Source organism: Sturnus vulgaris, chromosome 15 (assembly GCF_052056855.1).
Source record: "Sturnus vulgaris isolate bStuVul1 chromosome 15, bStuVul1.hap1, whole genome shotgun sequence".
NCBI lineage: Eukaryota > Metazoa > Chordata > Aves > Passeriformes > Sturnidae > Sturnus > Sturnus vulgaris.
Genome location: NC_142257.1, coordinates 6,704,649 through 6,717,026, shown reverse-complemented (window position 1 = coordinate 6,717,026; position 12,378 = coordinate 6,704,649). Strand labels below are relative to the sequence as shown.

Genomic DNA, 12,378 nt, shown 5'->3' with positions numbered 1-12,378 from the left:
GTCACTCGCATGCCACAGGGATGTATGTGAGTGTCCCGAGATGGGAGGGGATCCATTTGCCTCCACGGAGCTGCACTTTGTAGCAACACCCGGTGCCACAGTTTGGCTGGGGAATGTGAGCAGGATTCAGCCCAGCCAGCACAAAGTCCTCCTGTCTCAGCCTCTCCATTTCCCCATCTCTGCCCTCTCCCTGCTCCCTCGCCCCCATTTCAGACGCCCACGTGCATGTGGGCACACGCTTAGGCACAGGCTGCTCTGCGCCCGGGCAATGCAGGGCTGCGGAGTTGGAGCATCCCTGTGCCTGGGAGGGACAGAGCTTCCCCTCTGGAGCCACAGGCACCCTTAGCCCACCACCACACTGCCAGCTGCTCCAAAGGGACAGCAGCCACATGGCCTAGATTTACACACCGGCTCCAAAAAAAAGGCACAGAAACCAAAACAGAGGCACATGCCTGCTCACTCCTGTGCTCGTTTTACAGCCACACGCTGGGCGGGACGCAGAGCATCCCTCAACACGGGGAACCTGGCATCCCCTGCTGCACCCTGGGGTGCTCAGTGCTCCCCAGGATCCCCTTGCTGTGCACTGTTTGCAGCTCTGTTTACACACACACACACACACACACACGCAGTGGCGTGCACGGGCACACACAGACACACGCGGTGACACCTGGAGCAGAGGAGCTGAGCCCTCCCTCGCAGGAAAGCAGGGTCAGACAGGGCTATGGCTCACCCGCACTGGGACAGGGGTGGGGAATATCCTGGATCTTTCCAAAAGCCACTAGGATTCTCTGGGGGCTGCCAGGCAGACTGGGTCTCCGGCAGGTCTAGTCAAGCCCCAGTGAATCCACACAGATAAATTCCCTAAAGAAATGTGGGGGGCACCCACTGCTTTGGCTTTCCTTCTCAGCTCTCCAGTCCCTCCTCCCCGCTGGAGAACTTCCCAAGGGAGCTAGCAGCTTTCTTTTTTGGGAGCAGCTTTTCCATAAGAAGGGCAGCCGAGCCCTTCCCAGGCAACTCCAGACCTCTGGGGTGTCCCAAGCCCCCAGCCAAACACCCATCAGCAACCCCTGAACTCAGGCAGGGACAGAGAAGCAGGTCTGGGGCTGGAAGCCCCCATCCTCACTTGCGTGCCCTCTCCGACTCCCACTGCATTCTCTCCATGCCCATCTCCTTTCCCTCATCTCCAGCAGTTCCCAGCACTACTGAGTCTCTCTCCCAGCCAGGGCACAGCCCCGCTCTGAACATCCCAGCCCCATCTCCAACTTACTTGCCCAGTTCCTCAAAAAGCTGGTACTCCTCAGTGAAGCGATTGCAGGTGATGGTGGCCATCCCGAGGGGCTGGAAATGCTCCCTCCCAGTGCGGAGTTTGGGGCAAGCAGCTCTCCTCTCGCTCCCTCCCTCTCCGTGTGCTCCCGGGGCTCTCTCCTCGCTGAGGTAAATAAGGGAATATATTTGATTGACAAGCCCAGAGATAATGATGAGGGCAATTTGTCTTCTCAGCTTCACAAGCCTTCGTCAGCATCCCCGTCCCCATGGTGACCACCGCTGCCAGAAACGCCCTGTTTCTGTTGCCGGGGCAACTGCTTCCCAAACCCGCCGCCCTCTGTGGGGACCAGGGCCCTGCTGGGGACCCGGCCCGGGGGCTGCCCGGGGGTCACCCACCTGCTGCGGAGGGGGGGGATATCTAAAATACAAATATTAAAGACAAATTAAAGGCTGTGGCAGTGGTAAAATAATTGGGGCAAAAAAGGTTTCCATGGAAACTGTGGTTTCCATGTTGCAGGAGGATGCTGTCACCCCAGCAACTGCTTATAACCCCCCCCCCAAAAAAAAAAAAAAAATTACAGGTCCTGCTGGTACCTGCAGCAGCATTCCTGGGGCCCCTGGAGGCTGTGGGATGGGGACACGCTGCAGCAGGAGGGAGCAGATGGAGCAGAAGTGTGTCAGGAGAAGCTGGAGAAACCATGGCAGGTCCCCAGGTCCCCACACTGTCCTGCCTTCAGCCAGGGTCCCCAGAGGGGCTGGCCCCAATCACACTGCAGGGGAGGGCTGGCTGCTCCCCACTCCCCCCTTTGCCCACTGCGTCCCCCCAAGGGCCCTGGGGTTCCCTTGGAGCAGCTCCTGAGGGTCCCCCCCCCCACCGAGAGAGGGCGAGCAGCCTGACCTGAAGCAGCTAGAGGGGTGCAAAAAGGTTGTGTCCTGGGGAGCTTTGTCCCTGTGGTGCCCAAGCCAGGGTAGAAAGGGGAGAATTTCAAAGTGGGAATAGGAGGAAGGTCTGGCCCCCCAGTCCTTGAATTTTGTTGCTGAGTCGCCTGTCTGCTGTGTTGAACATAAGAAAGCACAAGAAGTGCAATAAAAGTGGAGTTGTGAGGTCCAAAACCTCAGGTAAGGGGTTTCCCTCTGAGTCCCCATCAGCCCTCACTGGGGATCCAGCACCACCCCCTCTGTCTACACCACCCCTTGCACTTTCCACCTGCTGACTTCCCCCAGAAGAGCTTTCTACTAAGCTTTTGTCCCATTTCTAGATGATTTTGCAGCAGCAGGACCCTCATCACAACAGAAGGGACTCCCTGTGCCAGCTGGGAGGGCATTGCCTTTGGCAGCTGAGATGGATTGAGTTCCATTTCAGGCTACCATGGAAGGGTTAAAAGGAAAAGTAAAAGGTTCTAACCAGACAAAAATAGGGAGAAATCTTTGAGAGGGGAGAGAGGAGGAGCAGAGAGGGAGAGAAGAAAGGAGGTGGAAGTGGAGGAGGACAGCAAGTGGCGGAGTGAGGAAGAGGAGGGGGAGGAGGAGAAAGGTCTAATGGCTTTTCCATTAATTGCACCATTACTTACCTTCATCCCCACCTTGCATCCCTGCATCCGGCCTCCTGCTCCTGTCTGGTCCCATCCAGGGGACCCTGGTGGCAGAGCAGGGACTGATTCCCAGCCATGGATGGGCACAGGGATGGGGCCACAGTCCCCAAGGGCTGATGACCTCCAGACCCACCCTGGCCACGCCCTGGCATGGGCAGAGCATTCCTGGCACCCTCACCTGGGGTGCAGACAATGCATATGTGCCATCTGTGCCCTGGGCGGTCCCCAAAATGCCTCCAGGCATCTGCACAACTCCTCTCCATGTTGCTCCCACAAAAAAGGGGGTTTCATTCCTCACCCCAGGGCTGTGCCAGGGGGCTGCCGTGGGGGCTGATGCATCCGGATGTTTGTGGGAGTGCTCTCCTCCTCCAGTGTTTTGCTGCCAGCCCCCAGCAGCCCCTTGGAGCCCTAGAGGCAAGAGCCCCCCACTCCCAAGACCCCGTGGATGCCCGTGGGCGGCTCTGTGCCCCTGCCTCACTCCCACGTCCCTCCCACCTGCGCTGATGTTCGTGTCCCCGTGAGCTCCGCAATGTGACCTGCCCCCCTCCCCGTGCCCACCCCCACACTGCCACACGTGCTCAACCCCACACGCGTGACTCTGCATGCTCCCAGAGCCAGGAGGAGGGATCTGTCCCCCTCCTTCCCCCCAGGGCCCCTGCTGCATCCCTGACACCCCAAACCCCTCACCCGGGCAGGGGGCAATGGCAAAGCCCCCACGAGGACCCTGCCTCCCTCCCCAGGGTTCTCCTGTCTGGCAGACACACGGCTCTCCAGGAAAAGTTTCTCCCTCTCTGCTCTTCTCTCTATTCAGTTTGTTTTTTTTTTCCTTTTCCTCGACATTTTTCCTTCTGAGGGTAAGGGGGTGTCAGACTTCTGCGTGCTGAACGTGCTCTGCTTTGCTGATAATGTTTTCCCAAGCGGGAACTCCTGCATGGTCCCAATCCTGGGGACAGTCTGAGGGGAGCAGGAGCTCTGGGTGGAACCTTCCACCTCTGGGCTGGGGGCTTCCCTGTAGAGGGGAGTAGTCCCAGTCCTCTCCCAGAGACCTCAGGATATTCTTAAGATGTGTCTGTTCCCAGCCATCCCAAGATTTGCTCCTGCATGGCTTTGGGAGCCATGCTGCTCTCCTGTTGCCGTGCTCGGGTCTGGCCACCTGATGGAGACCTTCATCCCCAGTGCTCCTCTCCATCACTGGGCGGCCTGTCCAAAAATGCATCCTGCTCTCCACACCCTGCTCCAGCTCTGCCTGCAGAGCTTTAGTTTCTGCATACCAGCACGGGGCTGCCCCAGGGTGGGCACCCGAGGTCAGATTCTGAACCCCAAATACACTGGACGGGCAGCTCAGGAAGGATCCACGTGTCCTGGGGGGGCTGCAGCAGGTGCCCCTGCTCGCAGGGGATGGGGCTTGCAGCAGTGCCTCGCACACCAAACCAGCTGGGCTGCCAATTACATGTTGCAGAGATACCAAAATTACTGGGACAGTTTCACATGCAAGCTGGGGTCTGGGGGATGCTCAGTTGCTGTCCTCTGGGAAGCTGAATTTGGGGTTATTTTTAAATAAGATTATAAATACCGTGGTGAGGAGAGCTGATTTACATTTAGGGCTGTGTTTGTAAACGTGCCCTGCCCCTACCCCTATGGGCCCAGCACTTGCTCCTACAACCACACGAAGTTGCTTTTGGCTGAGACAGGGTGTCCTCAGTGCTGCCCTCTCCCCGACAGCAGGCAAAGACCCTCCTGTGGACATGTCCATGATACTTGGGGACACTCAGTTGGTGCCATGCGGCTCCCTGGAAACGTCGTGCGCTGGATCTGAGCGAGGGGGAGCCTGCAAAACCACAGATCACTGGCACTGGAGAAAGGACACAAATGCCCCTGATGTAGAACACCTTCTGAAGTGCTCAGGGTGCTCTGCCACTCTCCCACTGGGGCAGTTTGTTGGGATGCCCATCCCCTGTCCTGATACTGGGCTTCTTCCATCTCTCGGGTGGGAGTCGCCTGTGGGGCTGGAGAGGCTCTGACTGTACCCCCAGTCCTGTCTGCATTCCGTCCCTATTCCATCCCCCTCCTATCGCCCTCCCCTTCCCAGCCCAGCCCAGCCCAGCCCAGCCCAGCCCAGCTCCACCCTCCTCTTATCCTCCTCCCCATCTCTATCCCATCCCAACTCCATTCATTCCCAGCCCATCCCCTTCCCACTCGCTCCAGCCAGCAGGATGGAAACAGCCAGGGTGGAGACAGCCAGTCCACTCCGACAGAGAGGCATGGACAGAGAGGCCACCACCCTTCCAGCCCCGATGGCCCCGAATGCATCCCCCGCCCCACCCCTCCCAGGCCCCCATCCTACACCCAGCTCCTGCTGGGCTTTGGAGCTGCCTGGGGTTTGCCAGGCACTTTGAAAGGAGGTTGGGAAGGAGGGGAGCCTCAGCCTGTCTGTGAAGACACATCTCCCGGGTGCAGGGAACTCCACCGCCTGAGCATCTCTCCAGCTGCATTAACCCCTTGGCAGCCAGAGCGCACACACAGACCCAGGGGACTTCAGCTCTCTGAAAACATGGGATTTTGGCACATAGCTGCGTTCTTCCCAACACAGACCATTAATGAACATTGCTGTGATGAGGAGAACACGTGGCAGCAGTTGCATCTCCTTTCCCAGCCCAATGTTCAGGCACAGCACAGCTGGAATCAGTAGTGAGGGACAACTGCTGTCCTCGGGCTGGAGGCTTTGCTCTCTCCAAACACCCAGAGATGCTCCTGCCTACTTCTCCTCTTTGTTTTCAGGGCCTAAGATTTTCCTTCGGCTGTTTCTTCTCACAAAGATTCAGAATACAACTCTTTTTAATTAAAATACAGATGACAGCAGATCCACCACTGTGGCCAGGCTGACTGCAAACCCAGCATCAGCCCAGCAGATCCAAACCTGGAAAGAGGAAGTGAGACCAGACGAACATTTTCATGGGGATGTTTGTAAAAGAGAAGGGAGAAAAATCAAACATGTTTTCATGGAAATTTCCATTTTTGAAGAAAAAAAATAAAAGAAGGACTAAACTTGGATGCATTTATATAAATATGGAAATGAAAACCATTTCCCGAGCCTTGTCACCACCCCACGTCCAGCCCTGCTCTCCCATTCCCTTCAGCACCAACTCTCCCTTAGCCAATAACTGTTCCCAAGCCCCTGCAGCATCACCCCCTGCTCTCCCCTGGCTTTGGCTCTGCCTGCAGCAGCTTCCTCTTCTTCAGCAAAGTGTTGCTTTATTTTCAGCAACTGGTTGGCTTTGCCAAATAGCAGCCGGTACTGCAGCCCTGCTGGTGGTGCACATCCCCAGGGACCAGGCTGGCTGATTTGAGGTAGTTTGAGGATGTGGAGCATCCTGTTGGGGCTCACCTCCACCCAGGTGATGCCATGGGGACCAGTCCTCTTGGAGCAGCATGCTAAGGGAGCAGGGATGGAGATGTGGCTGATGGAGGAGCCGAGTCCCCTTGGAAACCTGTCCTTGGGATGTGCCTGCAGGGATGCAGGGATCCAGCAGGGTAGGATGGCACACTGATGGGCGTGCACAGAGCAGCGGGGACTGGCGCACACACAGCCACACTCCAGCTTTTCAAACTCCTTCCCAGCTCTACAAGAAGAGGCCTCCTCTCTTCTGCCTTGCTGTCAGCTGGTTTTTTTCCTCTGTTTCTATAGAAAATCCCAATACCCCCAAATAATCCAGCTAAGAGTAAGAAAAAAAATACAAACATGTCATTTTCTTCCCATCCTCATCCCTCTCTCACACACAGGGCTTGAAAGAGCACTGAAAGGTATTCAGTGTGCACGCTGCCAATTGTCACATCTTTCAATGACAGATTTTAAATGAATGTTATTTTGCAAGGGAGAGAGAGGGGGAAAAGAAAAAAAAAAATAGAAAGCCCACACTGCTCATCCAAGAGCTGACAAGTCCTAACGGGCCTCATTTTCCAGAGACAAAAATAACTATTTTCAAAATTCACAGCAGGGCCTTCGCCTACACACGCTGCACCAAGAGAAACCTGTGGGGAGAAATGTAAAACACATTGTGTAAATGGAAATGCACCATGCATCCAAAACGATTTTAAAGCTATTTACCCCCTTTCATCCTCTCCAGCTCTCCTGTGAGCGCACTATGCGCGCTTGCACCCCGCCGAAGGCGCGGGGGCCCGGAGCTTTTCTGCTTCCCTGGCCCCTGGCGATCGGATGGGCTGGGTCCCCACAGCAGCGGATGATGGGGAGGTGTGTTCTCCCCACAGCAGCGGATGATGGGGAGGTTTTCTCCTCCCCATGTGTGTGCTGCTGGAAGAGCAGTGCCCATCTGCAGCCTGGGGATGCCGCGTGGTGCTGGCAGGTGAGAGGTGTCCCCATCATCCCCGTCCTTCAGGCTTCAGAGTTCTGCAGCTACGAAACAGCAGAGCAGCTTCTGCAGAGACCATCTTCAGATCTTCTGTTTACCCCAGGTTCAGCAATGGGATGTAGGGACAGGGACATCTCCAGCACTTGGCATACAGGGGTGGTTGGCTGGTTGGATGGGTAGGATTCATAGGGAGGAACAGGGGTGCCTAGAGGCTTGCACATGAGGGGCAAATTGTGGGTGAAAGAGTCTGCTGGGTGGCTGTCCCACATGGAGTCCACCATCAGAGCCTGGGGCAAATCTGCCTCCCAAATGTGGGGCCAAAGAGAACCACCTGTCCTCTAAGAGCATCCAGTCATACCTCTATGGGACACAGCTCCTCATCAGGGCTGCTCCCAGCCCCCCAGGCCAGTGGAGTGGTGAAGCCATAGCCCCACATGAGGTCACTGGAGCAGCATGACTTAGTCCAGCCATGCTGATCTCAGGTCTGACATCCATGGTCAGGAATCCATCCCTCCACAAAGAAGCAATGTGGTCTTGGGTTTGGGGGAGGCCCTCAAGTTCCCAGAGCAAGATCAAAGGTTGCAGCTGCTTGGCTGCAGGCTGAGAGCCAGCAGTAAATAGAGGGAAATGGCAAGGGTTAACATGAAAGCAGAACCCCCCATGCTTCCTCCTGCTCTTGCAATGGCCAACACTTAAAGCTTATGATTGCTTGCAGAATCCTTGAGGAAAGAGTCTCTCTCTTTGGAAGCAACTGTGCAGGGCCAGCCCAGCTCAGCACAGTCATTCACCACCACCAAGCACCACAGCAGAGACCACATCACCCTTCCTCACCCACTGGGAGCAACTCCCTGTGGCCACCACTCTAGCCAGGGAGGAGAAGTGTTTTGGAGTGAACCATGGAGCAAGGGAAAGCAAGAGAGCACTGACCACCTCCCTGCCTGTCCTTCTCCCTCACTCCCACCCCATGGCACTGCAGTCCAGAGCTCCACCCTGGCCAGGAGGGGTGGATGCTGGGGGAGTGTCCTGTCAGATGCGGTTGGACATGAGCCTGGTGTTAAGCTTGCGGAAGAAGGAGCGCAGCTTGCAGATCTTGCACTTCTTCTTCTTGTTCCTGCTTTTTAGGGGCTCCCGGCCGCCTTCCCATTCTTCCCCATCATCCTCACTGGCCCAAGGTCCCCAGGCACCACCGTTGAAGTCTGGGTGAGCCCGGGGATTCTCTGCAGGGTACCGCACCGGGATGGCCGTCCGGTTGTAGTGCACCAACCTCATCAGGAGGGTCCTGACCACGTCTGGGCGCTGCTCTGAGAGGTCGTAGCGCTCGTAGGGGTCTGCAGTGATGTTGAAGAGCCACACAGACTTCCTCAGGCCGTCAGTGAGACGCTCCAGGTTCCACCAGCTCCCTGGGAAGTTGGTCAGGGTCTGTGGGGGTATCCAGTCGCTGTACCCTGGGTCGCCAGTGAGGAGCTTCCACTCCCCAACTCGGATGGAAGCTTGCACAGCTGTGTTCCAGATGCCGAAGCCATCCTCCAAGGAGCCATACTTGGCATGGTTGTACAAGGGGTCGATGTTGTGCAGGATTTCAGTGCGTGGCGACTCCTTGCCCTCACTGATAGCAGGCCAGACATCATAGCCATCCAAGCCTTGGACATTGCTCAGGTTGCCCCTGGCCAGGCTGACCAGAGTTGGGTACCAGTCTGTGATGTGAACCAGTGCCCAGCTTGTCCGACGCTTGCGCTTGATCAGGGGACTGTGGACAAAACCAATGCCACGCACTCCCCCTTCCCAGTATGTCCCTTTGCGACCCCGTAGTGGCCAGTTGCTTCCACCAGAGAAGGTCTGCCCACCATTGTCTGTGGAGAACACAATCACACTGTTGTCATAGTAACCATACTTCTTGAGGGCCCAGGTGATGTTCTTCACCGCCTCGTCCATGCAGGTCACCATGGCCGCGTACTTGCGGCGGGCGACGTTGCCCATGGAGCGGTAGCGGTAGATGTACTCCTTGGGGGACTGCAGGGGCGTGTGGACTGCTTGGAAGGCCACGTAGATGAAGATGGGCTCCTTTGGGCTGTGGGATGCCAGGATCTTGCTGACCCGTTGGGCATAGAGAAACGTGGAATATTTCCCGCTCTGGTCCCAAGCAACGTCCTCCCCTTCGTGCAGGTCGTAGCCGCAGACGCCCGGCCCGTCGCAGTTGTCATAGGTGTAGTAATCCACGTTGCCTGTCAGGGAGCCCAGGAAGGTGTCGAAGCCCCGACGAGTGGGCAGGCACTCCTTCTTGTAGAAGCCAAGGTGCCACTTGCCCACCATGTGTGTGGAGTAGCCGGCTTCCTGCAGCTTCTGTGGCAGGGTGACCTGGTCGAGGGGTAGGCAGTTGGGCTGCCGAGGGCGGATGATGGAGTGCTGCAGTCCTGTGTGGATCTGGTACCTGCCAGAAGAAGAGCCAGAGGAAAGCAATGGTGATGAGGAACCTCACTGGGTGAGGACGTGATGGCACTTTATGTGTTAGAGACCCAAAACAAATGCAGATCTCCATGTCACCCAACTCAATCCAATGAAGTAAGCTCCAGCCAGGGACAGGGAGCTCCTCATCCATCTGTAGGTACCAAAAGCAGATGCAAAGAACACAGAGAGAGGCTCAGCAGACATTTCACTAAAATGCAACCAGCATTTGTCCCCACTGCTGCCAGCCTGGGAGAGGTGGCTGGGCTGTGTCAGGACAAGGCAGCACAAGCAAGTGGGTTCATAATGCCTCACCTGAATGTCCCCATCATCCCTGTCCTCCCCTGCTTTGCACACCACTTTGTCTGATGCCAAGAACCATCAGGAGAGAAGAGAGGCCTTTGCTTGGACCCTGATGGGCTCCACCACCCCAGGCAGTAGGTGATCACATCCATAGGCACCTTCCTGGGGCCCATTCCTCAGCAGCAGGTGGTCTGGTGGGATCTGCCTCCTACAATGAGTGCTGACCACATAGCACTGCTCCAGAGAAAGCCCCACCTATCCTAGAAGGCAGAATGGCCCAGGATAAGGGGCCATCTGACTGTGCTGCCATGGGAGAGGGCAATGGAGCAATATCAGCCTATCCTGGCCAGTGCAGCACTGAACACGCATGCAGGAAAAGCACAGATCAAGGGCCTCACAGCAAATCTCCAAGGGCCAGTGTGTCAGGGACTACCTGGAGACACAGCTCCTTGCCTAATACCAACACCTCCTGACTAAAGACCACCCTCTCTCAAAGTGACACCCATTACCCAGCAGCATCCACATTTTTGCTCTTGCCATGTGCCACTATTTATCCTGTGTGGAAATCAACTGTTTACCCAGGAAGCTTTCTAGAGAAATCCAGATCTGCTGGAGGATCTCGATCCTCTGCCAATACACCAGGACATTGGTGTAGCAGTAAGCTGGGGTTAAACCCCTCAGACCTACAGAAGGGACCAAAGGAGGACATGAGTAGGTTGTGAGCAGGCTCTGGCTTACCTGCCAGTTATCAGCTGGCTCCGGGACGGGGTGCAGATGGGCTGGATGTAGTAATTCTCCAGCTTCACACCCTCCGCTGCCAGCCTGTCCAGCGTCGGCGTCTGGATATCTGAGCCGTGATAGCCGATGTCGTGGTAGCCCTGGTCATCAGTCAGAATGAAGATGATGTGGGGTGGCCTGGTGAAGGTGGGAGGCAGTGATTTCTCCATGGGGTCCGTGGCCACGTCGGCCACCAAACTAGGCTTCATCCAGTCCCAAGATAAATAGCCAAAGCTGAGCAGGCTGACGAGCGAGAAACCCGTGAGGGCATAGACGGCCATCCCGAAGCACTGTGCTGCCTGCCAAGGGAGTTACTGTCCCGGCATCGTCTCAGAGCCACGAAAACAGGAGGTCTGCCCCTCCTCCAGGAGGGCTCCCTGACCTAGGGGATGCTCCCCACAGTCCCCGCAGCTGGTTTTGCGGGAGCAGCTTCCATCAAGGCACACTCGCGTGCGCACAAAGAGCTTAATCCGGCGGGGCTGGGTTGCCTTCAGTCAAAGGAAAATAACCCTCTCGCTGCTCCAATCACACACATCTGCACCGCAGGACGGGCTCCTCGCAGGGGCTGGCGGCGGCCCGGAGCCGCTCACCAGCGTCCCGAGCGTTGGAAACACTTCCTGCCTTCCTGGTGTTATTTCTTTGTGAAGAGCTCCACAAAATCCCCGTCAGAGAAAGTTTCTGACTTCTCGTCTGCCCCAGCGCTGCGCCTGCCCGGCTGTGGGGACGGCTCGCTCGGGATACGACGATCCTCGTCTTCAAACTCCTGCGGAAGAGGGTGCTAAAGTTCAAGCCCAGGGGTGCCGAGCTCTCCTCCTCACTCTCCGGGCAAGAGCCGCCCTCTCCTTTTCCCAGCCTCCGCTCCAAGGCAGAGCCCCAACATCTGTCCAGGAGTTGGTCTAAGCCGCCAGGTTTATGGGGAGCTGCCTGCTCGGCCCCTCCCAGCTCAGCAGCTCCAGCAAAAAAAAGCTGGAAAACCCCAAAGCACGCAGGGTCCAAAGCGTGGCATTCCCTGAGCCACCGATGCTTCCCTCCCTGCTTGCACCGAGGCTTGTGACACATGGATCAGGACCCTTGGTGGGATGCTCAGCTGAAGCCCCCGCAGCATCCAGCCCTGGAGGGCGGCAGGAAGGGCTGGATCTCTGGGCGGGGTTGCTGGGACCAGCTGCCCGCACTAATCACCATCCAAATAAATCCTGAACAAGGAGAAGCTGCAAAAAAATTTTCAACACCCCCGGTGTTATTAAAACCACTCGGGGACTTGCAGAGCACTACGGAGTGGTGGGGACTGCTGCACCCATTTCCCAAGTGGGGAAACTGAGGCAGCAAAGCCTCACAGCCAGACAGGGGTAAGGTTTGGTGGGAACCAGACACTTGTGCCAATGCAGGAGTACTGATCTGAGCTTGGGGTGCTGGGACAAGGGGCCAGAGCCCTGATGCTTCAGGGCGGTTTTGACAGAGATGAGCAATGGCCCTGTGCAATTCCCTCTGCAGGGCCAGCATTCATCAGACATCAGGAAGCCCTCGTGCCTGGTATGCATCTTGTCCCTCCCACTTGGCCCAGGAAGGGGGATTTTGGTAGCACAAACCCACTCACATTCACCCGCCCCTCTCACAGCTGGGAGCTGAGTCCT

General features: G+C 56.8%; 2 protein-coding genes across 3 annotated transcripts in view; both read right to left on the bottom strand.

The window, feature by feature from the left end:
- CAMK2A (calcium/calmodulin dependent protein kinase II alpha) overlaps window positions 1-1,556 on the bottom strand; it is a 31,041-nt gene extending 29,485 nt beyond the window's left edge. The window contains exon 1 of one of the 2 annotated variants that reach the window (XM_014886893.2): window positions 1,268-1,556. In XM_014886893.2, the coding sequence (XP_014742379.1) occupies window positions 1,268-1,329 (62 nt within the window). In that variant the 5' untranslated portion in view covers window positions 1,330-1,556. The remainder of the gene's footprint in view (window positions 1-1,267) is intronic. The other variant, XM_014886892.2, reaches the window with a different exon arrangement.
- A 4,119-nt stretch (window positions 1,557-5,675) lies between these two features.
- ARSI (arylsulfatase family member I) lies at window positions 5,676-11,800 on the bottom strand. The gene is made up of 2 exons (XM_014887001.2): window positions 10,709-11,800; window positions 5,676-9,653 (listed from the first exon to the last, which is right to left on the bottom strand). Exons 1-2 carry the CDS (start codon window positions 11,026-11,028, stop codon window positions 8,252-8,254), a joined length of 1,722 nt encoding a protein of 573 aa, XP_014742487.1. The 5' UTR covers window positions 11,029-11,800; the 3' UTR covers window positions 5,676-8,251.
- Between the last annotated feature and the right edge of the window lie 578 nt (window positions 11,801-12,378).